This window comes from Onychomys torridus, chromosome 8, assembly GCF_903995425.1.
Source record: "Onychomys torridus chromosome 8, mOncTor1.1, whole genome shotgun sequence".
NCBI lineage: Eukaryota > Metazoa > Chordata > Mammalia > Rodentia > Cricetidae > Onychomys > Onychomys torridus.
In genome coordinates, this window is record NC_050450.1 from 5,927,908 (window position 1) to 5,955,433 (window position 27,526).

At 45.8% G+C, this 27,526-nt stretch overlaps 2 protein-coding genes across 9 annotated transcripts in view; one reads left to right on the forward strand and one right to left on the reverse strand.

Moving 5' to 3' along the window:
- Myh11 (myosin heavy chain 11) overlaps positions 1–10,657 on the forward strand; it is a 114,091-nt gene extending 103,434 nt beyond the window's left edge. For 2 of the 4 annotated variants that reach the window (XM_036195166.1, XM_036195167.1), the window contains 7 exons: positions 190–278; positions 1,129–1,252; positions 2,464–2,672; positions 4,405–4,513; positions 4,615–4,787; positions 7,164–7,202; positions 10,452–10,657. In XM_036195166.1, the coding sequence (XP_036051059.1) occupies positions 190–278; positions 1,129–1,252; positions 2,464–2,672; positions 4,405–4,513; positions 4,615–4,787; positions 7,164–7,194 (735 nt within the window). In that variant the 3' untranslated portion in view covers positions 7,195–7,202; positions 10,452–10,657. The remainder of the gene's footprint in view (positions 1–189; positions 279–1,128; positions 1,253–2,463; positions 2,673–4,404; positions 4,514–4,614; positions 4,788–7,163; positions 7,203–10,451) is intronic. The other 2 variants (XM_036195163.1, XM_036195164.1) reach the window with 1 other exon arrangement.
- A 2,022-nt stretch (positions 10,658–12,679) lies between these two features.
- Positions 12,680–27,526, reverse strand: part of Nde1 (nudE neurodevelopment protein 1) — a 28,663-nt gene continuing 13,816 nt past the window's right edge. For 4 of the 5 annotated variants that reach the window (XM_036195169.1, XM_036195170.1, XM_036195168.1 and 1 more), the window contains 5 exons: positions 23,230–23,366; positions 20,673–20,852; positions 17,797–17,888; positions 15,504–15,649; positions 12,680–13,859 (listed from right to left, as the gene is read on the reverse strand). In XM_036195169.1, coding sequence (XP_036051062.1) covers positions 13,766–13,859; positions 15,504–15,649; positions 17,797–17,888; positions 20,673–20,852; positions 23,230–23,366 — 649 coding nt within the window. In that variant the 3' untranslated portion in view covers positions 12,680–13,765. Of the gene's footprint in view, positions 13,985–15,503; positions 15,650–17,796; positions 17,889–20,672; positions 20,853–23,229; positions 23,367–27,526 lie in introns of all 5 variants that reach the window. The other variant, XM_036195171.1, reaches the window with a different exon arrangement.

Consider the following 27,526-nt stretch of genomic DNA (forward strand, 5'->3'; position numbering starts at 1 on the left):
GCTGTGGAGGGACCCGACCCACACTGCTCCCCCAGGCTTAGACACACAGATTTCCTTCCCTCTGCCAGCTTCTTTCTGAATGAGTGTCCTTCCCTCCCACAAAGAGCAAAGAGAGCCTCCCTGAGCTCAGAAGGGGAACTACATTTCAAATGTGCCAGGTAGCTAGAGTCTCTCTCTCTCCTGCTTCAGGACCTAGCAGCAGCTGAGAGAGCTCGCAAGCAAGCTGACCTGGAGAAGGAGGAGCTGGCTGAGGAGCTGGCCAGCAGCCTATCGGGAAGGTAAGGCTACAGGGGAGGCAGGTGGACCTGGGGTGAGAGAACAACCAGCTTGAATGTGCCCCGGGACCCTCACTTCAATGACAGCAAACCAGAGCCCTGACAGAACAGACTGGGGCTTGGAAAAGGATCTACCCCACGGCTTTCCCATCCACTGATTTGGAAATGTGTCATTTCATTCATTCTGTGTGAGTAGGGGCAGGGACAAAGACAGACATTGTTCCTGCCCCACTCTGGCTTAGCTGGTGCTGGTCTGTATGTGAATCCCGGCTCACCATTTCTTAGCAGGCTATATCTAATTTTGCTCTGCTATGGCTCAGATACGTGAGAGGCTGCTTAAAGGAGAAAGGGCTTATCATAGTCTGAGAGGATTCAGTCCAAGGTCCTGCTAATACAGGACATCATGGTGGCAGGAGCATGCTGAAGAAGCTGTTCACCTCAGGGCAGACAGGAAATTGTGAATTTAAGAAGAGAGTGGAGTCCCAAAGGACACGCATCTACCCTACCCCCACCCCCCGCCCCGTGACCTGCTTCTTCCAACTAGCCTCCATTTCCTGCTTCTCATCATCCAGGAATTCCATTATGTTTTGAATCCATCAAGGAATTAACCCATTTATTAAGCCAGAGCCTCAGAATCTAGTCACTTATCAGAGGCCAGCAGTTGGTAACTAAGCCCCCAGTAAATGAGTTTGTGAGGAACATTTCATATTCAAACCATGACACAAGGTGATTTTGGGTGAGCTTGTTTCCCCAGTTTAGAGAACCAGGGCCACCTGAGACAGCACCTTTCCAGGCAGAGTGTCCTATGACTGTTAAGACCTGTGGGTCCCCAAGGCAGCTTCATTCCCCTCAGGAATACACTGCAAGATGAGAAGCGCCGCCTGGAGACAAGAATCGCCCAGCTAGAGGAGGAGCTGGAGGAGGAGCAGGGCAACATGGAGGCCATGGGTGACAGGGTCCGCAAGGCCACCCTGCAGGTAGGAGATACTGAGGTTAGGGTGAAGGGAAAGGGAAGGGACAACTCCTTGTGCCATTTAAGTTAGTACGGTGGACTCAGTAAGCAACCCACCCCTGTCTGGTGCCCATTTAGTTCTTGGTGGCCGTTTTTGCCCTACACAGGATGCCTATACTGGGCACTTAGCCACTAGACTCAAAATAGCAGACCACCTGGGGGCTACAGTGAGGCAAGACCACTTGGCTGTGTCCCACACACAGGAGCAAAGTGCCTTGGGTTTCCTGAGACGGGGTGAAGCCCAAGAGTGACTAAGTAGCATGCACCACAGGTATATTTGTGTCAGCTCCAGGGATGGAGGAGAAAGAAGAAACCTGGAAATAAGGTGCAGGATTCTTCCTCCTTATCTTAGTTGGAGTTTCTATTGCTGCGAGGAAACCCCATGACCAAAATGCAAGTTGGGAGGAAAGGGTTGATTCCGCTTACACTTCAGCATTGCTGTTCATCACTGAAGGAAGTCAGGACAGGAACTCAAACAGGGCAGGAACCTGTAGGCAGGAGCTGATGCAGAGGCCATGGAGGGGAGCTGCTTACTGGCTTGCTTCCCTGGCTTGCTCAGCCTGCTCTCTTACAGAATCCAGGACCATTAGCCCAGGGATGGCGCCACCCACCATGGTCTGGACCCTCCACCATTGATCACTAATTGAGAAAATGTCTTCCAGCTGGATCTCACTGAGGCATTTCCTCAACTGAGGCACCTTCCTCTGTGATGACTCTAGCTTGTGTCAAGTTGACACACAAAACCTCCTTGTCCACTAGTGGCATGCCTGTATCTGTCTGCTATCTTCAGAAGACTCTGGACAGACCTGCAGCATCTTATCTAGCTCCCTCCACCACATGGCCATCGTGAATGACTCTAGTGTTTTCCCTCAGTGCTCTTTGCTCAGTCCCAAGAGTCCTTAGTGCCTTCCTGAGCGCATCTCTCTGTGATAAGTGCCAGGGACCTTCCTGTAGCCCCTCAGTGTCTGGGCTAGGGAACATGGGAAGAACTGAACAGGAGATCCCTGGCTCAGTCTAGGTGACGCAGGAGGCTTCTGAGCTGAGTCTTGAAGTGACGAGAAATGGAGTGGATGGAGAGAGAGAATGCAGGTGCTCTAGGGGCCCATGGCAGTAGACTTGTTCTGATACCCACCCCAGCTCTATGATTTCTGCCTCATGGCCATTCCTCTTCCCCAGGCTGAGCAACTGAGCAATGAGCTGGCCACAGAGCGCAGTGCAGCTCAGAAGAATGAGAGTGCCCGGCAGCAGCTGGAGCGCCAAAACAAGGAACTCCGTAGCAAGTTGCAGGAGGTAGAGGGTGCCGTGAAAGCCAAACTCAAGTCTACGGTTGTGGCACTGGAGGCTAAGATTGCACAGCTGGAGGAGCAGGTTGAGCAGGAGGCCAGGTAGGGGGCATCGGAGCTCCAGTCTCAGCTTTCTGGAGACCAGAAGGGAGCACTGGGGGAATCATTTACCCTAAGAGCCTCATTTCTGGAGGACAATGGAGTTCACTGGTGGCCACACTGCAGGGATGTGCTGAGGACAGAATGGAGACACAAAGTACTAGGCTTGCTTCTAGCCAAGAGCAAACCCTCCAAATGTTAGTTGCTGTTAGGATGGTGATGGTCCTCCAGACATGAGCCAGCCTTGATGGGCGCCTGCCTGCCACCAGGTATATGAAAGGTCTAACCACCAGCCCACAGATACAAGAAAGCTTTCTTGCTTAATCATGAGTCACAGCATCTTTACAACTTAATGTTTTAAAGATTTTGAGCTACTTATACCAGCTTTCTGGATGACTCACACACTCCTGTGGTTTTTAGTTTACTTGCAGATGTGTAGAATGATAATTTTAAAACATTTGTATCATCTCAAATGCAAAAACAAAAACATCCTTTGTCCTTCCTTCCCCATCATTCCCAACTATAGCTGTCTGCTTTGGGATGGCTCATGCTGAGTCTATTGATGACTTTTCTCACTTTGACAAGCTGCCTGACCAAAAGCAACTTATGCCAGGGTTTGAGCAGCTTGGTTTGGGGTCACCTCACCTGCAGCTGCTGCTTCTCACATATTGGTGGATCAGGCATCAGAGTTTGGGCTAAACCAGAAGCAAATATCAGCTTTAAGTCCTGCCTCTTTTTTGTTTTGTTTAGTTTTGTTTGTTTTTGTTTTTTGTTTTTTGGAGACAGGGTTTCTCTGTGTAGCTTTGCGCCTTTCCTGGAACTCACTTTATAGACCAGGCTGACCTTGAACTCACAGAGTTCCACCTGCCTCTGCCTCCCAAGTGCTGGGATTAAAGGCAAGCACCACCACCGCCCCGCAGTCCTGTCTCTGTTGACCCATTCAGCTAACTAAGTCACATGACCCACAACTAAGCTAAGTTCTACAGCCTTGCCAAATAGCCTGTCCTGCTGGGTATCAAATATTTGCCTGTGGAGGCATCTCACATCAATGAAAACCTTTTGTGGCTGGCTCATTTCTTCACAAGAGGTTCTTAGGTTAGTGGGCTGTGTCATGGCTTGATACCTCACCTTTCTTTATTCTACATCTGGCTCTCTTCGGGGTGACTCTTGATTTGGGGATTGAGGAAGCTAGTAGGATGTATGGTTTGGCTTTACTCTTTTGGGGACCCGCCACCCAGCTCCCAAATAAATTACACATGGAGGCTTATTCTTAATTACGAATGCCTGGCCTTAGCTTGGCTTAGTTTCTGGCCAGCTTTCCTTAACTTATCCCATCTACCTTTCGCCTCTGGGCTTTTCCCATTCTCTTACTTCCGTAACTTACTCTTATTCCATGGCTTGCTGTATAGCTGGGTGGCTGGCCCCTGGAGTCCTCCTCTTTGTCTGGCTGCTCAGTCTTCTCCATTCCCAGATTTCTCCCTCTATATAGTCTTTCTGCCTGCCAGCTCCACTTATCCTTTCTCCTGCCTTGCTATTGACCAGTTCTTTATTAGACCATCAGGTGTTTTACACAGGCATAGTAACACAGATTCACAAAGTTAAACAATGCAATATAAACAAAATTAACACACTTTAAAATAATATTCTACTACAGGGATGTCATGTCTAGGTTAACATAATAACTATAAGGATGCCATCTCAATCTGAAATTACCTTCCTTTCCTCTCTATGACAGAGAGAAACAGGCAGCTACCAAGTCACTAAAGCAAAAGGACAAGAAGCTGAAGGAGGTCCTGCTGCAGGTGGAGGATGAGCGCAAGATGGCAGAACAGTACAAGGAGCAGGTGGCCACAGCTGCTGTCCCTTCCTCACTGTCTTGGCCTTACCCAGTGCTTTGGGGCCCCACAGGTACAGCCTTGCTGACCCACTGTCCTTCCCTTGGCAGGCAGAGAAAGGAAATACCAAGGTCAAGCAGCTGAAGAGGCAGCTGGAAGAGGCAGAGGAGGAGTCCCAGCGCATCAATGCCAACCGCAGGAAGCTGCAGCGGGAGCTAGATGAGGCTACTGAGAGTAACGAGGCCATGGGCCGAGAGGTGAATGCCCTCAAGAGCAAGCTCAGGTGAGGAATTGTGGGGAGCAGCTGGGGGCAGGCTTGCCAGCCTGAAGTGCCTGCCCTGCACCCATGTATCCACTCTCCTGCACCCCTATACCCAACAATAATCTCAACTCCCTCCCACCTTTGTGAATCACTGGACATTTTTATTAGTCCAATAGCCTATCCTTCATTGCAGGGTGGATAACTTCCAACCCTCATTTCTTATCTCCTTTCTTGAACCTTCTACCTCAGGTTCTCACCCTCAGAACACTGCTGTGTCGGGTGGGGTTGGGCTGGGCTATACATATAGGGTGGTCAGCAGGCCCATCTACCCAATACTGTGACAGCTACAAATGTCTCCAGAAGTTGCCAGATGGTCCCTCATGAAGATGCCCTGCCCACACTATGGTGGGAACTGGGTTCAGCCCTCTTGGTCAAGGCTACCTCCCACTCTATATCATGTCATTCTGGACACTTCAGCCTTCCAGCCTCTCTTCCTCCACTATTCTCTGTGATTGTAATATCCTAGGAGCTTTGCTTTCTGTCCTTTGATCTTGTTGCATTCTTGGATGTGATGAAAGACTCTAGACTCCTAACTGCACTGTGGGCATCCTGCCAGTGGTAGCTATCTAGCTAACTCTGTGTTCTTTGCTCCCTCCATGTTTTCTTCCATGGCCCCCAGTGGCCCCAGCTTCCTTTCCATGGTCAACTAGGCACCTTCCCTTTATGCCTCATCACTCTGTAGCCCTCCCTTGCTTTTCTGGCTTCATTAGGCTGGTGCCCAGTCCAACCCTAGTATAATACCTTCTGCATAACCAAGACACAAACCAGATGACACCCCACTGCCACTTCCATTGAGTGTGCTGATAGCTAACTAAATCTCCCCAACAAGTAAATTTCTTATCTTCCAACTCACTTTCCACTGATAACCTAACTTCTTTTTTAACTGGAAAACAGAAGTGATAGTGAAATACACACCAGTCTTCCCCTACATTGCCCTGATGTCTCTGCTGAACTACGGAGCAGAGCCAAGGCCTCATCAGCTTTGCATCCCCTGTGTGCACCTGGGTGCTGTCTCACTCTCCTTCAGTTATTCCATTAAATGAAAACCCTAATCCTGCTTTTCTAACACCCCTTTCCACATACAATGTGCAGGTAGCATCCATCAGTGGCCTTCTTTAGGCTACAACATGGCTGCAAATAGCCCGTGGTAGAGTGACAATCACTGGACCTCTTCCCTGGGCCTCACAGGGCTTACTCCCCTGGCTGCCCTTCTCTCTCTATCACAAACCCACTATGCATTGGACTACCCAGGTTCCATCTTGGTCTCTTTTTCATCTTTTTACTTTGAGTGATCTGTTTTGAAAGGAGCCTCAAGTCCCTCAAGATGAGACTTGACAGGCTATAAACCATTGTTCCCAACTTTTCCAGTCTAGTAAAGATATAGGAGATGCTCCACTGCTGAAGGCTCAATACACAAGAGCTGTTTTCACAATGACCCAAAGAATGTGCCCTAAGTGGCAGGGCTGGAGGACAGTCACCTCAGCTATCTGCCCCTGTAGTGATGTCTCTCTTCTCTCTTAGGCTTAATGGTTCTTTGAGGTCATGTTTACCGTCTCTGCAGGTTCTGCCCACTTACTTGACCTGTGGTGGTACAGGCCCAAGATAGAACCAAACCATTTTGTCATGCCATTATGTACCATATTCTCTAAGTCTAGGTGTACAGGCACATGAGCTCACACCCTAGAGCTGTGTGGCAAGAAATCAGCAGATAAAAAACCATTGAGCAAGTTTCAGTGTTGTTGGCTGAACATTTGCCATGTTGCTTGTCACCTCCCACTTAGCTGCCAAAGCCAACAGAGACCAGAGCTAGGGCACTGGCTCACCTGGTAAAGGGATTATTCTTAGAGCACAAGAACCCAAGTTCAATGCCATAAAACATGTTGGGCATGGTGGCACATTTTGGAATCCCAGTTCTGGGGAGGCAGAGACAGGAGTGTTCCTGGAACTTTTTGGCCAGCTAGCCTAGCTCAATTGGTGAACTCTGGGCCAGTGAGAACCTGTCTGAAAAACAAGATAGGTAGTGTTCATGAAGATGACATCCACACACAGCACACATACTTGCACATGCATCTGGTCCAACACTGGCCTTTCAGACTGGCCTTTTCTTACCTTTGTACAATGCTGGGATTTCTAGGTGGTTCTCACGTGACTCGGGAGGACAGAAGTTTAAATAGTGCCTGTTGTTGGTTTTAGTGCCAGTTTCTCCAGGCTGGCTCTCTGGTTCATGTTGACTTAGAAGTACCTTTCATTACTCAATTGAAGCTAGTGCCTTTAGCATACTTAACTGGCTCCCTCCCAAGTGTGGATGGTAACCTCTGGGGACTCTCTCTGTTTCAGAGGGCCCCCCTCACAGGAAACTTCGCAGTGAGCCACCAGGTATCTTGCGTCTCCAGCTTTGCAGCTCCTGTGTGTCATGTTGTCCCCATTCCTCTGTGCCCAGCACCCCTTCCTCGTCCCCGTTCCTCTGTGCCCAGCACCCCTTCCTTGTCCCTAATCCTCTGTCCCAGCACACCTTCCTTATCCCCATTCCTCTGTGCCAAGCACCCCTTCCCTGTGTCCTCCCTTTTCCAAGTCCTTGCAAATTTCTGTGAGATCCCCCAATCTGAAGGCTTGGATTAGTTCAGAATTGTGAATGTAAGGAACAGACCTCATCTTCTGAGTCATTGCCCTTCCTTCTGGCATTTTTTCAAACATGGCTTCTAGCAAAACACCTTGATCATATCTCCATTAGATTTTAAAAGTCTACATGCTTTGTTTTGTTTTGTTTTTATTTGTTGGTTTTGGTTTTGGTGGTGTTGTTTTGTGACAGGGCCTCATATAATCCAGGCTGTCCTTGAACTCACTATGTAGACAAGGGTGACCTTAAGCTAGAAATCTTCCTGCTTGTCTCCCAAGTGCTGCAGTTACAGGCATGTGCCACTATACTGTTTTATGTGATATGAGGATGGAACCCAGGGATTTATGCATGCATGGTAGACAAGCACTTTACCAACTGAGCTACAGCCCTAGCCCTTGCAGGGATTGTTCTTAGCTGCATGCTGAGGCCACTCATACACTGTCAGGACGCTCAGCAGTGCACTCTCCTTTAACAGGTGAGATACCTTCCCTTTGCACAACCCCTAGAGAATGGACCCTAGCTTCTATCTAGCTGGCCTGGGTTATAGTCCAGAATAAAATAAACACAGGGCCACAGTGACCACAGCCCAGAAACTCATCTACTCATGGTTAAACTTGTCCTGTCCAAAGGACATGAGCACTCCCTGACATAGCACAGATGCCAGGACTTCAAATGGCTTGATCTTGGGCTTAATGCTTACTGCATTTTCAGTACATGAGGGTGGGAATTGGACATTACCTGTAGGAACCTTTTCTGGAGGCCTCATGGGCTTGCACATTTTCAAGATCAGGGGAATGGACTTACATTGAGCCCTTGTAAATAAGGGGTCTCTGCTTCTCTGGGATTTTAAGCACCTTTTATTTTTTTTTTTTTTTCTGGTATGTTGTAACCAGGCAACAAAGGCTCAATGGAGTTCCGAGTTCCCCACACTGAGGCTAAGGACACCCTTTCTTGTATCTACCTGTTCCTTGTAGAACTTCAAGTTTGCTCTTGCTGCCAAATACTTAAAGCTGGTTGAGGTTTTGCAGAGAGCATCCCCAAGGATGCAAGGGGGGGAGCAGAGGAGCCTTCTCTAGCCATCAGGAAACAATGTCCTAGCAAAATAGCAGAGGCTTCCACTCTCCTATGGAGGCCTGTTCTGCTCACAGAGCCTAGAGTAAACTCCAAGAGTTTGGAAATACTCATGATCCTCCAGGAGGAGACCCTTTAAGAAAACCTTTGACAGGGTCCTTTATTTCCTTTAAGTGAGAGTTGATATCAACCTTTTTTTTGGTTTGTTTATATTTTTGTTTGTTTTGTTTTTGTTTTTGAAGACAGAGTTTCTCTGAGTAGCCCTGGCTATCCTGGAACTCAATCTGTAGACCACGATAGCCTTGAACTCAGAGATCCACCTGCCTCTGCCTCCCGAGTGCTGGGATTAATGGTGTGTGCCACTACTATCCAGCTGGTATCAACCTTTTGTCCAGGATTTGGAGCCACTCTTTCCAATAGTGATCCCTGCACTGGCACCATGCCCCTGCAGACTCTCTTGATGACTAGGGCATGACTTGTTTCTGAGGTCAAGGGACAAATCTTTTGAGTCAGCAAATATAGACTTTCCCAAAAGACACAAAGTGACTAGAAACTTAATGTAGACTTAAACAGTTTCCAGCCCAGGCCACCACCCACTGGGTTCAGGTTCCCAAGCAAAAATGTAGCTGTGAAGAGAGGTCCACTAACAGTCACCTTTCCACACTACACTCTAGGCCCCTTCGCTCTGACCCACAGCATTGAGAAGAAATGGGCAAGGAAGTGGCCCTTCTGAAGCGACTCTCTGAAGCTGGCCAGGGTGTCTTACTTTGGGAGTTGCTACTTTTGAAGTATTTATTCCTGATCACTGCATTTTGGAAAACCCCCAGAGGTTCACACTGGGAGTTTCTCCCACCTGCCGATCACAACCTTTGAGCCTGCTTATGTCTCTGGTGTGTCATCTGTCTGAGCTGTTCCTTTGGGCTACAGAATGGGTCAGTGGTGGGCCTACCCTCATGGCTTCTCCCTCTGGCCTTCCTATGGCCAGCAAGTTGCTTTTGTTACCCAACATTGGCTTTCTTAATTGTACTAAACTGGGTTAGCACCTGTCTTCAAATTCAGGTCAAACAGGGCTGTACTGGTGGGAGCCCAACAAGATCATGAACATCCACATAACCTTCTGTGAAATAGCAAAGGTTAGCTGTAAGTAAACTGACCGTTCTCCCTTTCTTCCCACCTGCTCCTCTTACCCAAAGCCACACTCCATATAATTAGCTCTTCCTATAAAATCCATGGACTTGGATAGCCAGAATGGAGCAGGCCAGAGGCTGAAGACAGGAGTTGTGAAGATTCAGGGCTGCCCTGCCCACTGAAACAAACATGCACCTCAGACTAACAATTTCAAATATTCATTGAGCATCCACTTTATGCTATGTATCATGTGACCACAGTGAGGAATATACACACTCAAGGCAGACACCATGGCAGACACTCAAGTCTCTCTACCATAGTAGGAAGTTCCACACAGTGGATGATGCTGTTGTCATCCTTCAACTAAGGAATGTCCTCTGTGTCACTCTCTCTCCACTCTGCCTTTGGAGTCCATTTTGAAAACCTAAAACCATGCCTTTATTATTCCCACAAAGGACAGAAATCTTACAGATAAAACAGCACCTTTTCTCACTAGGCCTGTGTCAGCTACTCTCCACCTATCTTGTCCTTTTTCTCTTCCCAGGTCCTCAACACTTTGGCAGACCAGAGTCCTAAGTATCATTAAATGCCCAAACCAGACATATTTTTAAAGCCACAATCCCATGCCAACTGACTAAATGGAACCACCCAGACTTTTAAGACTGGCTGGGACTCACCCTGAATTTGTTTGTGACTCATTCATTCATGTTGAGTGTGTGTTTGGTCTCAGCCCTTGATAAAAACCTCTTCCAATTTGCTGGGACATTTCCTTACTAACGACACATGTATTCTCTGCTTAAAACCCATAGGAGAGGAAACGAGACCTCCTTTGTTCCTTCCAGGAGGGCTGGAGGCCGTAGAGTTATTGAAAACACAGATGGTTCTGAAGAAGAAATGGACGCTCGGGACTCAGACTTCAATGGAACCAAAGCCAGTGAATAAATTCAGAATTATACACTATGGCAGGGAAAACAAAACACTAAAAATAGCAGAACCCAGGGGCTGGAGATTTTGCTCAGTGGTAGAGGACTTGCCTAGCAAGTACAAGGCCCTGGGTTTGGTTCTCAGCTCCGGAAAACAAAACAAAACAAAACAAAACAAAACAAAACAAAAAGATAGCAGAACCCAGCACACTCTGCCGCAGACATCACTCCATCCCTCACCATGACTCAACTCCACAGCCCTACACAAAGGGTGTGAATTCAGGTTTTAGGTGTGCTATCAAAGAAAACCCAAATAAGAGATGCAGGTCAGACCTTGCATTCCGTGGGACTGCAAAGATAGGTTTTAGGAAAATAGCCACTGTCACCAGACACCAGCAACTTTGTTTACATGAAATGAGTAAATTACCTAAATGCCCCTAGCCTACTCCCAAATCATTCCCTGACCGCTCCAGTTACAGCGAAAAGCCCTTGTTTGAAAATTCCCTTCTTTCTGCCTGCGACACCTCAGACACACACACAGTTCACCAAGACCAAGTGACTATTTTTGTCACGTGAATTAAAAAGGAAACACTGCTCCAAGGGCTGAAAACAGAGAGATCACACTATCATACTTGCACCCAGGTTGTACCCATGGACACTTTCACTAATAAAAGGTTATAAGTCACGAGAATGGAGTTGGCTCTTCTGTCAAGCTGCTGTCTTGTGGAGGATGGGGCAGGACATTCTTTTGATTTCTTTCATAAACTGAGGAAACAATCATGGAGATACAACACACCTGACTGGGCATGAGCAGCTGGAAGGTTGTGTACCAGGCTGTGTAACTGAGGAACTAAGGAGAGCATTTTACAACCAAACCTGTCTCTGTACTGGTTGAGTATCTAGTCTGAAAATCCAAATGTCCCCAACACCTTTGAAGACTTTTATCCACCAACACTGGAAAATCCCAAATGGAATGGGCCATAATCAAAACTCACACACTAAAATTACTGTATAAAATTACCTTCAGGCATCAGGTACAGGGGTGTTAAACCTGTACTCCCAGTACTTAGGAGGGGAGGTAGGAGGATTGAAAACTTAAAGTCAGCCTGGGCTACACAGTTCTGGGATGGCATGATCTATACAATGAGATCCTGTTTCAAATACATAAAGATAGCTGTACTCTAAACACTACATGAGTGTTATGGCTCACACACAATGGACTTAAAAATAAATATTTCAGACTTGCATGCCACATCTGCTTCTAAAACACATTTATCTTCAAGCAGATCTGTTTTTAAAAATAAAATAAAAACCCAAACACCTAGGCATGGTGACCCACGGAAGGCTGAGGCAGGGATGACCATAAGTCCAAAGCTATCTCACCACACCCCCAGTAACCATTTAAGAAACTGTTCTTAGCATGAAGACCCTATAGAAGCAGTCCAGGACCCTTTAATTCCCAATTAAAGCCCTATAGGCAGACATGCTCTGCAAAAGTTGTAGTCCACACAAACTTTTCCAAAGCCCAACTCAAAATGAGACAGGGAATACGGATACTAAAAAAGCCAATCCTTCTACCAAATGCTAATATAACTGGAATGACATACAAAATTTCCCTCAAACTGCTGTGGAAAAGCTGATTTCAATAGAAAATTTTAAAGAACAGATTCAGTGTGAACAGATTGAGCATGAGGCCCTGACTATTCTTAGTACCCACATAAAAGCTGGGCAAGATGGTATACTTCTGTAACCCTACCCTGCAGGGCAGAGAAAAGGGGATTCTTGGAGCTTGTTAGAGGAATTCAAGTTTAGTAAGAGACCTTACCTCAAAAATAAGACACCAAACATTGACCTCTGTGCACACGTGCCCCACACACTCACCCAATCACCTACACATACCACCCATACAACTGAGGAAGATACCAGATGTTGACCTCTGATCCCCATACATGTGCACACACATGTCTCCAAATTCACACAAGCAACTACATACACCTACACACAAAACACTTATCCCATTATTTTATTACTTGGCTAAACAAAAAAAAAAAAACTAACTTCAAGGCCATGTGCACAGACATGGAAGGACCAAACACAACAGCAAAGCAGGCATTTTTTAAAATTTTATTATTTTTTAATATAAAAAATAAAGTCCATCTTTTTCCAGATTAGAATGTCTGAGTGGAACAAATAGCCACAGAGCTTAAAACCACTTTGTAAATGTCAGTAGCACTCAAAGTTCTAGGTCCAATTCAAGCCCAGTTTTGCCCCATCTACTAGAAAATAAGTTAGTAGCAAAGTAAAGGCCGCTAAGCTCTGGAAATTAGTGTGCAATTGCTTCTCACCATGGACCAAGCATGAGGTGGTGCTTCACCCCAGACCAGACAGAGTCTGGCATTGCAGTTCCTGCGCTGATTTCTCCACATCCCAAGGGAGAGTCCGCCAGCGATCTCAATCTGATGTTTTAGTCACCCTGGTTACTCTATGGTGTCTGGATGAAGTCTTATTCTTAGGGATGGCATAAAAAAGGCCAATCCAACTCCAAGTTGTCATGATGCAGAAGTTACTCCATCATTAGTCCAAGGGACTCAGGAAAGATAGGAGGCAGGGTTTATCTACAGAGGATAATCTCCCACTGACCTAAGAGTCAGACACACCTCTAAAATCCTGAGGCAGATTAAAAGTATCAAAGGGCTGGGCAGTGGTGACATACATCTTTAATCCCAGCCTGATCTACATAGCAAGTTCCAAGACAGCCAGGACAACACAGAGAAAGGTGGCAAAAGTACACAACCATAGTTTAAAACAGCCCTATGCCTCTGTAATCTCCCAGTCCTAGACACAATTTAATCATGCTGTAAAAGCACTGGCAGAATGTTCCAGAAGACAGCTCCAGTTGGAAACAGGCTGCAGAGGAGAGCTCCTAAACTGGGCTCTAGTCCCCCTGAAGAATATTATGCTGGGGGGTGAGGTGGGGAGGATACCAGCTCATTTCTATAGCACACACACTGCCAGGGACTGGGACACATTACAGGGATGACACCGAGTCCATAGCCAACAGCCTTAGTCAGCTTAGGCTGCACAACACAAAGTAAATGCTGGTGATGCTGGCTCTTATTTCTCAAATTAACATGAAAATTCAACACCCAAAAGCTGAATATAAGGGGGTAAGACTGGTGAGAGCGCAGTTTCCATTGGTCCTAAAGCAAAAGCTTGACCACATCCTGGGTGGACGGCAGCGCTGGTGACGAGAGCTGTGAGGCTGGCCTCCCAAACTCCAAGCGTTTTCCTGACCTTCAGACAAAGCAAACCATATTTAACAGAGACAGCAGTGTCCCGGTGCCTAGCACAGAGCCCCAGAGTTCTAGGAGTGAATGTCAAGAACGGGAACAAGTCTCACGGGGTCTCAATTTTCTCTCCTGTGAAATGAAGAAAAGGATACTGGCTATCTGGTTTCCTGACTCCAAAGGCTGCAGAAAAGTCCCCAATCTCAGAAGACCCTACAGAAGTGTCACGTGTCACTTCTTGGTCATTTCATTCAGAGTGGGGAGTGCTTAGAGTTGAACCTAGGGACTTACATCTACTGAGCAACATTCCCAGCTCCTTGAATTTTAAATAAATAAATAGATAGATAGATAGATAGATAGATAGATAGATAGATAGATAGATAGATAGATAAGATAGATAGATAGATAGATAGATAGATAAATAAATAAATAAATAAGGTTGAAGAGATGGTTTACCAGGTAAAGATGTTTGTTGCTTAGCCTAAAAATCTGAGTTTAATCCCTGATCCACACAGTAAAAAGAACTGACTTTTTCAAGTTGTCCTCTGACCTTCACACATGCACTATGGAAAACACACTCAGGCACATGTGTGTATTCACACACACCAATTAATATAATTTAAAAAAATTATTTTAAATAAAAATTTTGACTGGGCATGGTGGTATGTATGCCTTTAATCCTAGCACACAGGAGGCAGAGATAGGCAGCTCTTTGTTCTGCACAGCCCTTCAAGCCCCAGGCCAGCCAAGGTTACACAGTGAAGCCTGGTCGCAAAAATAAATAAATACACTTAAAAATCTGTTTAAAGGTCCGGAAGCTAAGTGTGCACCGTGGAACAATTCCTTTCCCTGTGTGCCTGACTGTCAGACTGACATGGCCTGGGGCCCGGGCAATGCATGCTTCTTTTGGTGAATTTCTAGCTCTAGAGGCAGCTATGGGCTTCCCTTAAACAAGAAAATAAAAGAAATATTAGCAGTCAGTTCTGTCTCCCATTCCTGTGGCTGTTTTCAGGATCTGGTCCGACTGGACTGACTCAGTCCATTTAGTTTCTTGAAGGTTCTACAGATTTAAAACAAAGGCTGGGCAACAGCTCTGGTGGCAACCCTGCAGCAGACCTGAGTTTGATCCTCAAGACCCATGTGAAAACCCAAACACGGTGGCTCATGCTTTTGATCTCAGCACTGAGAAGCAGAGGCAGGTGGATCCCTGGGGCTTAGTTGTCTACTTGATTAATTCCATGCCAGTCAGACTGTCTCAAAAATCAAGGTGGACATCACTTGAGGAACACCACTTAAAGTTGACCTTGGGCCTCCATATACACAAGTACATAGTGTATCCCAACTCACAAAATATTCTGGGAGAAGTGCAGCTCCCCAACAAAAGGATTTGAACAGGACCTCCTCACAGTGCAGAATCACATTACAAACACTGCTCTCTCCTTGTCTGCCTGCCCAAATTCAGATATCATCTAATTTGGTCTTAGGCAAGGGGCTTATTCAAGGCCAGCCTAGGCTACAAAGGAAGTCTCTATGACATTAAAAGGAAGTAGAGGCTAAGGTTTGCTGCAATAATCTTAAAACTAGAGACCAGGTGGGTGTCTGATATGGAGCAGCCTAGTACCTCCTGATAGACTTTATCAAAGGTACTGACCCTTTATCTCCCATACTGGTGCTGCTTGGCCGTCTGTCACCACCATCTCTGTTTTTGGCTCCTCGCCCTGAAGCTGGACCACTTGTTCGGCTTGGAGACTGATCATACACGAAGTTCCTGCATGATGCTAGTTTGGACTCCAGGGCCTGGGAAGAAACATACTTTCGTCAGTCAAGGTATAGACAAGGAGCTGTAGAAGAAGCCAGCTTGAAGAGGGAGGGAGTGCTGGCCAAGTATGCATGAAGACCAGAGTTTGATCCATAGTGGTACATAAACTAGGTATGGCATACCTGTAACCCCAATATTCAGGAGGTAGAGACAGGAGAATCAGAAGTTAAAAGTTATCTACAATTACATAGCAAATTTGAGGCCAGCCTGGGACATGTAACCCTGTTCCTATCATACCCTTCCCCAACCCTCAAGGAAACAAAAAAGACAGGAACATAGAAGTATGAGAGCCACTGGGCATGATGGCTTTGACCCAAGCAGGGACAGGCAGAGCTATGTGAGTCCAGTCATACCAAATTCCAGATCCCTTGCAAGCCTGGTCAATACAGTAAGCTCCAGGACAGCCAGAGTTAGAGAGAGATACTATCAAAAAAACCAAATAAACCGGGTGGTGATGGCGCACACCTTTAATCCCAGCACTTGGAAGGCAGAGACAGGTGGATCTTTGTGAGTTCGAGGCCAGCCTGGTCTACCAAGTGAGATCCAGGAAAAAGCTACACAGAGAAACCCTGTCTCAAAAAACAAAAAAACAGAACAAAAACAAAAACAAAAATCCAAATAGAGTATGGGAGCCAGGGAAGAAAAAACTACCTAAAGTGTGTACCCAAGATTATGAGGGGTCCTCAGTGGAACTCAGTGCATGTACAAGGACTAAAACTCCCCACCTAAAATATCAAGAAGCTTCCCAGAAAATAATTAACTTCACCTAGTGAAATATGAGCTACACATGGTGGCACACGCCTGTAATCCCAGCACTAAAGGGACTGAGGCAGGAGAATTACTGTAAGTTCTAGGCCAGCCTAGGTGACATAGCAAGACCTTGTGTCAAAAAACAAAAAAGAAAAAAGAACTACCCTCACCAAATACTAACAATAGTACTAATCATCTTCTGGAACCGTTCACTTATTTACATCATTAACCCTGCACAAAGGGTCAAACAAGGCCTTGAACTTGGAGAAAACAAGCCTAAAAACCCACAGACCTACAGATCTGTGTATATGGAGGGGCCCCAAATAGCTTGACCACACAGCTGCTGTGACAGGCTTAGAGGCCTAGACACAGCTTCTGTGACAAGCTTACAGGTAGGCAACACCCAGATCCAGGAAAAGCCTTAAGCTGATAAGGTGGCCAGATGTCCTTGAGACTAGTACACACCTATTTCCCCTTCTTACCAAGACACTCCTAGACAACTGTCAGCCATTCAGGGTCCTGAACCCTGGAAATCCCCTCACCCCAACCTCGGGCTCTCTGCTCTCACAGCTGTGTTGGACAGACAGAGGGACCAAGCCCTGGAGTTTGAAATAAAGGCTCTTTGCTTTCACATATGGGATTTGGTCTCTGTGGTCTTTTGGGGGTCCCCGTGATCTGGGCATAACAGTATATGCAAGCAGACCTGTGTGAGTGTGTATGTGCGTGTTCTCTTTCTGCCTCAGGCCAGGCCAGGCAGAGATTAGATGGCCGGCCTTTCAGGCATAGTTTCCAAAACTGAAAGCACAACTACAAAGGATTCTCTGTGGCTGCTTGAGGACAAAAGCCTCTCCTTGTGATTAACATAGAGCCAGGAAGGCCAAGGTCTTTGCTCTCTATTCTTAAGATGTTCTATAGACAGAGACGGAAAGAGGACTAACCCATTTTTAAATGGCCTTTGGATTATTTTTTTCCTTCAAATTAAGAAACAATCTACAACTGAGCATTGTAACCCACAACTATAATTTCAGAATTTGGGAGACTGAGGCAGGACTACAGCCAATATGAGGCCTGAGATACAAAATGAGACCCAATCTTGAAAGAAAGAGACACAAACATAGACACCACCCTATTATCCCAAATTACTGGGGAGGAAGAATGGAAGACGCCTGAGAAGGAAAAGGGGACCTGGATTCTGAGCACCCTACCCCTCTGCAATCAAACTCCCATCTCATGAGCTAAAGATGCTCAGAGGTGTAGAAGGACCAGGCACATCTAAAACTCAGGTCTCTGTGAAAGTGGAAAAAGAAGCCCTGTCTAGAAAAACCTTCAGACAAAAAAAAAAAAAAAAAAAAAACCTGCAAAGGCTGGAGCTTACCCCAACTTTCCGAAGCAGGTCCCCAACGATGTTTAGGGCTGATATCCGGGCTGCAGGTGTGAGTGGGGTCCCACTATTAGAACTGTCCAGACCTGGGTGTACAAGAAGAAGCATGGGTCACACAGTATCCTACAGTCTCTGTAGGTGGGGATGAACTCAGACACCTCCTCTTTGACTCTGGTCACCATTAAGGAGTTAAATGGACAACATGCCAAGAGTCTATTTTTTGAATTCTTGGAAACATCTATTTCACATGTCAATCTTTTTAAACCAAGTCAAGGCATGTTAACATTAACAATGACCAGGATTGCCACAATTTTGGGAAGGAGAGACAGGATCCTTCCTGTCAGTCTGGGCATTAGGACTGCTGCAGTCATGTATCACCATGGCCAGCTGAGCAATCTGCATGAATCAGCACCACTCATGGCCAGTGATGGCTCAGTGGTTAAAAGTACTTGCTGACTTCCATGTGCATATCACAGCAAATATAAATTTTTTAAAGTTATGAACCCCTCCCCAACACAGCAGGTACAACTGGTAGGCCTCATTTGAGACCAGCTGAGCCTGAACTAACTCATTCCCAGGTGGTTTGAATAAGAATGGCCCCAATAGGCTCATATATTTGAATGCTTTGTCACCAGGGAGTGGGACTGAAAGAATTAAGGATTAGGAGGTGTGGCCTTGTTGGAGTAGGTGTGGTTCTCTTGAAGGAAGTATTACTGGGGGTCGACTTTGAGGTTTCAAAAGCCCATGCTAGGCCCAGTATCTTTTCTTGTGGATCAGGAAGTGCCTGCCTGCTGCCATGCTCTTCGCCATGATAATGAACTAAACCTCTGAAAGTGTGAGCTGGCCTCCAGTTAAGTGCTTTCTTTTCTAAGAGTCGCCTTAGTCATGGTGTCTTCACAGCAACAGAACAGTGACTAAGACACCAAGTTGAGTCATGTGAACACCAAAACACAGGAAACTCCTCTGGACTGGGACCCCAGAGACCACATCAGTCTTCATCAGCAAAGTTCACACTGTGAACTGATCAGGGCGTATGCCCTAGAACTATGAAGGCAATATGAAGTCCTAGACTTGACTTTACATACTCCATCTTAGGGAAGAACCACCATCTTAGACCACCAGGTGACTAGGGGCTGTACTCAGTTCCAGAAAAAACCTCAGAAATGTGCCATGACAACTTGAACAGATACCCTAGAAGCAGCCAATTAAGAAACAGGCAGTAAAGTTTAACAAGATCCAGATGCTCCTGCAGACATCCTGTTGGCAGTTTATGGCCCTTGTAGATATCCAGATATCCTGTTGGCAGGTTGTGGTTCTGCACCAAAAGTCTAACCCAATAGTTTCAAAAAATCATTTGCCTCATATCCCTTCCACCCAATCCCAAGATATGTAAGCCGGCACGTAAGTTCCAGCTTGTGGTTATTCCCTTTAAAAACTTTCCTACCTCTGGGCCTGCAGCTGCCACCCGCATTTCCCTTCTGCTGGGCAGTGGCCCAGGTTCAAACCTGACAATAAAAAGACCCTTGTGTGCTTACATTGGAAACCAGCACCTTGGTGGTCTCTGGAGGTTTCACAACATGGGTACAAGAACCAGCCTGCCTGGCTGTGAACCTCAACTCTGCCATTATCTGTTAGGTGACTTCAGGAACATTGGCCAATGCATCTGAAAGATGCAGGCTGTGAGGAAGCTCTATGAGGTCCTACTATGAAGTGTTGTAAAGACCGTTGAGCACACAATGAGCATTTGATAATTGTTTATTTGCCTTCAGTGGCCTGACTCATCAGGTTATCAGCCAAGAGAACTCAATTTTCTTAGTTTTAAGCACACCAATTACATTGGGCCCATTTCCAGTTAGATCTATTGCAGAACTCCTCCTCCGCCTCATATATATTCACTCATTTATGAGACAGGCACTCACTGTGTAGACCAGGCTAGCCTTGAACTCTCAATCCTACAACCTCTGCCTCCAGAACACAGAGATTACAGATATGTGCCATCATGTCCAACCCATGATCCTTCTGACTTTTATTTGCATACAGCATTTAGATCTTTGGATTTCTGGCCTCTGGGGTGCCCAAAGTGGTCTGCTAGGATGGACCTACATCCTCTGTGGCATGAGTCGAGAGGCTACTATGTTAGGATTCCAGCCACTCCTCCAGCTATCTGACCACACATGAGCAGTTCAGTAGCCAAGCAAGGGGTCTTACGTGCACTGTGTGAATGTGCAATGTGCGCAGTGTGGTCACACAATCTGCACATGCGTAGCTCCATAAGCCTACATGCACATGTACAAGGGAATCCTTAAAAAGCAGGTCACGGACTCCTCCCTTTTCTTCTGCTCTCTCCTCCTCCCTCCTCTCTCCCTTCTCCTCACGTGTCTCTTTTACAGGCCTGGCCATGCTCTCTTCTGTCCTCCCTCTCCTCCTAATAAAGCTCTGATAATGGGTTTTATCATGCCTCATGACCTTTCCTCACAGAGTAAAAGCACCACATTTAAAACCAACATACTGTCCTTCTAGACAGTTTCTGTCCTTTACCACAGAATCTGCTATGCCCAGCCTCACTCAAGAATCTTCTGTCATATATCATGACAACCTGCCCCACTGAGTGTCCCCATACTACTCCCTAACCCTGAGCCAGACCCAAACTCTCTTACCCAGGATTTTTCATTCATTCATTCATTTTAAGAGAGGTTCTCTCTACAAAGCCCTGGCTATCCTGGAACTCACTGTGTAGATTGGCCTTGAACTCAGAGCTCCGCCTGCTTCTGCCTCTTAAGTACTAGGGTTAAAGGCCTATACCACCACATCTGGCCTAAGGGCAAACTCATTGAATCAAAGAAAAATCTCCCTCTGCCCCATCTCCTCACCTCGTCTGAATATTCCTGGTGTGTTCAAACCAGAGCTGGGTCCTTGGTGAGATATAGGAGTGGATGGCACAGAGCCTGTGGCCTGCACAGCCATGTCTGTCCTTTCTGTTTCCCCAGAGCCTGGCATGGGTGTCTGGGGCTTGTCTTGCTTCTGCTGCACAGCCAATTCCTGCCGCAGATCTGTGCAGGGAAAGGATCCAGAATATGAGTCCTTACTTTTGGGTGAGGATGGAGCCAAAACAGGAGTGCTACGACCCAGAAATCAACTTGGAAACCCTGACTGGAGGGACACCCACATGCCCTCCTAACAGTTATGCAAAACAACACACTTTCCTTCTGCATGAAATACTGAAGAACATAAAACCATGGTACATGCTTCACCATGCTAACGGTTAAAAACACTTCACATAGATATAGAATTCCAAGTGAAAATCCCCGCTCCCTGAGGTCCCTTTTCTCTGGAACACGTGGCCAAGTTTTCTGTGTGTGTGTGTGTGTGTGTGTGTGTGTGTGTGTGTGTGTTGTTGTTGTTGTTGTTGTTGTTTTAGAGTTTAAAGCAGACAAGCTTGAAATCTCAGCAGCTACCAGATGGAAGTCAAGAGAAAGTAAGAGAGAAAGCCACACTTTTGAGTTAGGCCAGTGCACTCAGCAATGGCAAGGGAACCTGAAGTGCCAGGCTCCGGCCAGTACTGGAAAGAGACAGAGAACAAGGAAAAGTACCTGAGAAAGTTGGGTAGACCTGCAGAGCAAGGCTCAGCAGGTAACTGCTTTTTGCTAAGTATCCAGGATGGCCTCAAATATTTGATCCTCCTGAGTCAGCCTCCTGAGCACTAGATTCTAAGTGTCTACCACTACCTAACTTTCTAGACCTCCTCTACACACAGTTCACATGTGTTGGAAACTCCCACTGAGCACAATACAAGTGATTATAGGAAACATTAGCTGTGGATATGCCACTTCCTGTCTGTGACTAATTGATTCTCTCCCCTTCCATGAAGGGTTTGGTCCATCTTTCCCATGACAACATGTCTACCAATGCCCACTCATTTTAGTAACAGCTTAACATTCCACAAAATAAATATCTGTGATTTATTGGTGTCTTCATTACTAATGGCTATAGGTTCAAGAGGCTAGTAGCTCTTATATGAAATGTTTTGGACTAGATGTGCTTCAGATTTCAGAGTTCTTTAAATTTTGTGATATTTGATTGACTTTATCAATCAATTGAGAATTTCTCCCATCCAAGGTTTTAGGGTTTTTTGTTTTGTTTTGTTTTGTTTTGTTTTGTTTTTTTGAGACATGGTCGCTGTAGGCCAGGCTGGCCTTGAACTTGCTATGAAGCCAAGGATGACCTTGAACAATTGGTCCTCCTCCAAAGTGCAGGGATTACAGGTATGCACCACCATGCCCAGTTCCACTGAGTACTCCTAATGGAATCCAACATGTTCTGAAATCTAAAACTATTTAAACTTCACCATTGCTTTTTTTTTTTTTTTTTAAGATTTATTTATTTATTATGTATACAGTGTTTTGCCTGCATGGATGACTACACACCAGAAGAGGGCACCAGATCTCATTATAGAGATGGTTGTGAGAACCATGTGGATGCTGGGATTTGAACTCAAGACAGCTAGAAGAGCAGTGCTCTTAACTGTTGCGCCATCTCTGCAGCTCTAACTGTTGCCTTTAAAACCCTATTTAGTAACTACACCATTGGAAATCAAATTGTCATTAAAAAAAGGAAGGAAGGAAGGAAGGAAGGGAGAAAGAATGAAGGAATAGGTGTGGTCATTTACACCTTTAATCCCAGCACTCTGGAGGCAGGGGCACATGGATCTCTGTGAGTTCGAGGCCAACCTGGTCTACAAAGTGAGTTCCAGGACAGCCAGGGCTATTACACAGCAAAATCCTGTCTTGAAAAACAAAAATAAATAAGTAAACAAGAAATTAGGACTTGGAGGCTTAGCAGTGGTGGCTCACCCAGCACTCTGGAGGCAGAAGCAGGCAGATCTTTGTGAGTTCGAGGCCAGCCTGGTCTGCAGAGCAAAAACCAAAACAAACAAAAAAGAAATCAGGACTTGGAACAAACTCTCTTAAGCACTCAGCTTGGCTGGCTCACCAATGAAGGTCCCATTAGTCTAAAAACTTCATGCCTGGAAAAACAACCAAAAGTTGGCCAGCAATACAATGGCATTTTTATCCCCAAGAAACCCTGTGCTTCTGCCAGGCCTGGCATGCATGGGATCATTCCCCATGGAGTCATTCCTGAACCAAAGAGGACAAACCTATGAACAAAACTGAATCTGTCAATCCCAAGGCTTTTCCTGCAGACATGTGGTGTCTGACAGCCACTCCAGTAATCACTGACAGCAGCTGACAATTCAGAGCACCCATCCTGGCAAATGTCCACAAAGAGCTGTCCCTCAGTCTCTGGGAGGCCCGCTCATGTACAGAACAGCTCCCGGCTCCCTGGAAAGGCAGTGCTAGGCAAGACCAAGGAACAATTTTGTCTTGGATAGAGAGGTACCATGCAGGGGAAGGCAGGGAAGCTTCTGACCTCTTGCTTCATCCTTCAATCTCTGCACAGATTCGAGAAGATTCTCCTTTTCATCCAGCTCACTCTCCAGGAAGGCATTTCTTTCGATCGCTTGATTCAAACGATGCTCAAAGTCATCCAAGGACATGATTGTGGCTCTGCGTAAAAGAAACACAAAGTTGCCGTGCGGTGGTGACACATGCCTTTAATCCCAGGAACTTGGGAAGCAGAGCCAGGCGGATCTCTGTGAGTTCAAGGCCAGCCTGGGCTACCAAGTGAGTTCCAGGAAAGGCGCAAAGCTACACAGAGAAACCCTGTCTCGAGAAAAAAAAAAAAAAGAAAGAAAGAAAAAGTAAAGAAAAGAAACACAAAGTGGCCAGTGGTCCAAGATAGCAATGGCAGCATCTGTTGGTGTCCACAGACCTGGAGGATGTGACAGATGGGCCTGGGCGATCCTAAACACCACAGGCCTAGTTAAGTCCGTTAGCTTCCTGGGTCTCATGCTCTTCACCTACAAAATGGAATCATCAGAGCTGAGAACATGTACCAGGTTGTGTTAAGGGTCAAGTATGATGATTTCTACATGGCACTTTAGTGATGACCTACATGCTCTGCCCTGTTATTGACAGCAACCAACTCCAGCTTGTCTAGGAATGCTAATTAGCATTCATAACAGTTCAACACACACATGCGCGCACGACCAGCATTCATCTCATAGTGACTTTAAAGAAAGTGATGCTGCACACATGGCTGTCACTAAGTGCTTGAGCACCTACCGGAGCTAAGATCCCCAACACCCACATAAGAAGCTGGGTACACAGCATGATCCTGTTATCCCAGTATTGAGTGGTTTTCTGGCCACCCAGCCAGCCTTTCCAGAATAGGGAGCTCTGTAGCATGAATCTTAAAGAGTCTTGTTAATAAAAACAAACCTGGAGCCAGGTATTGGGGTGAATGCTGGAAGATCAGAGAAGCAGAACAAGCCACAGCTATCTCACCTTGCCAATTCCTCAGCTGATCCTGTTTCTTCAGACTGGGAGCTTCTGAGTCCCCTATCCAAATAGATCTCAGCTGAACTGCTGCTCAAAAGCCTAAAAGCTTAACTAGTCTTCCTGGTTTTCACGCCTTATATACCTTTCTGCTTTCTGCCATCACTTCCTGGGATTAAAGGCTCACTTCGTGGGATTACAGGCGTGAGTCACCATGCCTGGCTGTTTCCAGTGTGGCTTTAAACTCACCTGGCTCTGTTTCTCTTTTAGACTGGATCTTTTAGCCCAGGGTGGTCTTGAACTCCTTATCTTCCTGCTTCCTCCTCCCAAGAGCTGGGATTAAAGGTTAGTGCCACCACTGCCTGGCCTCTATGGCTAACTAGTGGCTACTCTGCCCTCTGATCTCCAGGCAAGCTTCATTTGTTGGAGCACAAACAAAATATCACACAATCTGTCCCAACATCTCTGACATGACAATGAAGAATATCAGAGGGATGTGGATGTTTCTGGAAAAACAGAAGTGTACTCAGGAGGCCCAAGGGGTAAAGAAACTGGTGTTCTGGGCTGGGGTTAAAGCAACTGCTATAACACAAGGACCAGAGTTGGGATCCTGAGAAGCCAAGTAAATACCAGGTGGGCATGGTGGCAGTTTCTGTCTGGGGTTGTGGCAACAAAAGATCTCAGAGCAAGCTGACTAGACCATGTAGGTGAGCTCAGGGTCTGACTGAGACCTTGTTTCACTGAATAAGGTGCAAGAGAAATGGGAGTTCCCACCATTAACCTCAGGCTGCACATGCATGTATATACACATGAAAACATGCATATACATACATCATATACATACATGCACACCACACATATATGAAAATTCTTCCATAAGCTAATATTAAATTGTTACCACCTTAAGAAAAATACCAATTGGTATTAGTGGGGAGGAGGGAGTGGGGGGAAACAGTAGTGGGGAGGGAGTGCGGGGGGGGGGGGGGGGGGTGCTGTAGTGGACACAAAAGAGACAGACTTGAAAGACTAAAGGTAAAGAATCATAACAGGTAGGAAGCTCACACCTCTCTGGAGTCTCAAAAAAAAAAAAAAAAAAAAATAGGCCAGGTGTAATGATATATCCTTGTAATCTTAATACTTGGGGCTAACATATGAAGATTACAAGTTCAAGGCTAGACTGGACTAAATAAAGAAATCCTGTCTCAATCCCTTGCCCCCTCCCAAACTAGAAAAACAACCAATCAAAACATAAGCCAAGGGTCTTCTCTCTCTCTCTCTCTCTCTCTCTCTCTCTCTCTCTCTCTCTCTCTCTCTGCCTTCCTCTGCCTCCCAAGTGCTGGGATCAAAGGTGAGTGCCACCATGCCTGGCTCAAGCCAAGTGTTTAAAAAGACTAGACAACAAAAGGCCTCATAACTGTGAATGTCTTGAATATACAACAGTCAAATAACTCATGCACACTAACTAAAGCACACAATAGACGAAACCAAAAGAACCTCTGGATACTTTGGACTCATGTCAAAGACAAACAGATGAAAGTCTCTTAGAAACAATGAAAATACCAACACAAATCCAGTTTCAATATACTGGGTAGGGAGACACATTTTTAATTCTAACACTTAGGATGTAGAGGTAGGAGGATCAGGACCTCGAGGTTATACTTGGCTACAGAGTGAGTGCAAGGCCAGTCTAGGCTATATGAAACCCTGTCTAGATTTTTAGAAGACACCCTTTCACTCTCCCCAAAACTCCAAATTCAAAATGTGTAAAACAGTGTGAAAGATGTAGCTTGGTGGCAGAACACTTGCCCAGTATGCAGAAGGCTCTGGATTTTATTCCAAATACTGAATTAGAAGGGAGAGAAGGAGGGAGGAAAGGAGAGGAACAGAGAACGAGTGAGAATGTAGCTCACAGAAAATGAACACCATAGTTACAGGTCTTTCAGAATTCAAAGCCGAGATGAACCCATTTCTCATCTATTTAATTAGCAAAACTCCTAAGTCTAAAAACCACTGTGTTAAGCCACTGGGAATATAAACTGGTCCTATCCAAATCACACAGGCATGTGTCCTCTAACAGGGCCATTCGACTAATGGGATCCCACTGCACAGGTGCACATCACAGGAGATTGCTCATTACAGAGACACTGACCAGTAAAGGAACTGAGAAGCAGCAAGACATCTAGGACCAAGAGCCTGGATAAGTCAGTCATCATGGTATCAGCCAATGTCAACCACTCAGTAGACGAACAAGGGTGTTCTGTGTCCTTCAGCAGACAGATATCTCCAGTATCCATTGTTAAGTGAAAAAGCAAGATGTACAACTATGAGCACAAAGTGCTCTGTTATGGGGGAACTGGAGGTGGAGGAATAACAATGCCTTTTGTTTTATTCTATCAGCATATATTAATGATACATAAAGGTTTCTTTATAACATTTTCATACATGAACATCATTTTGATCATGTTTACCATGACCACTCATTACCCTATTTTGTTCCCTACCCCTTCCTGTGTTATTCCTTTGTTTTTATGTCTTTAATGTGCATGACTCAATGAGCTAATACAGGTTGCTTCCAGGGTTATGGACACCATAGAGTGTTGCCCAGTGAAGGAAAGTCTCAGCTGTAACCATTAACTACCTGTCAGTTCTCAGGAAGACATGGGTGGTCTCATGAACACCTCCCGCTTTCATGACAGTGCTGAATAGTATTTGTTTTTTATTTGTTTGAATTTCCATTAAAAACAAACAAACAAAAACCCCTGGGGCTAGAGATAGCTCAGCAATTAGAGTACATACTGTGCTGCTCTTGCAGAGGACCCACTTTCAGTTCCCAGCACCCATGTCAGGTGACTCACAAATGCCTGTAACTCCAGCTCCATACTTATGGCATCCATTGACACCTACATATACATATCTATACACAGATACAATTAAAAATCTTTTTTGGGAGGCTGGAGAGATGGCTTAGAGGTTAAGAGCACTGAGTTCAATTCCCAGCAACCACATGGTGGCTCACAACCATCTGTAATAAGATCTGGTGCCCTCTTCTGGCCTGCAGTCATACATGCTGTATACATAATAAATAAATAAATCTTTAAAAAAAAATCTTTTGTTGTTTTTTTTTTGAGACACAATTTCTCTGTGTAGCTTTGGAATTCACAAAGATCCACCTATCTCTGCTTCCCAATTGCTGGGATTAAAGGCATATGCCATCACCACCTGGCTACAATTAAAATCTTTTTTAAAAAGGTCTGTAGAAATGGCTCAGTGTTTAAAAGCACTGGCTGTTCTTCCAGAAGACCAGAGTTCAATCCCAGCACCCACATGAC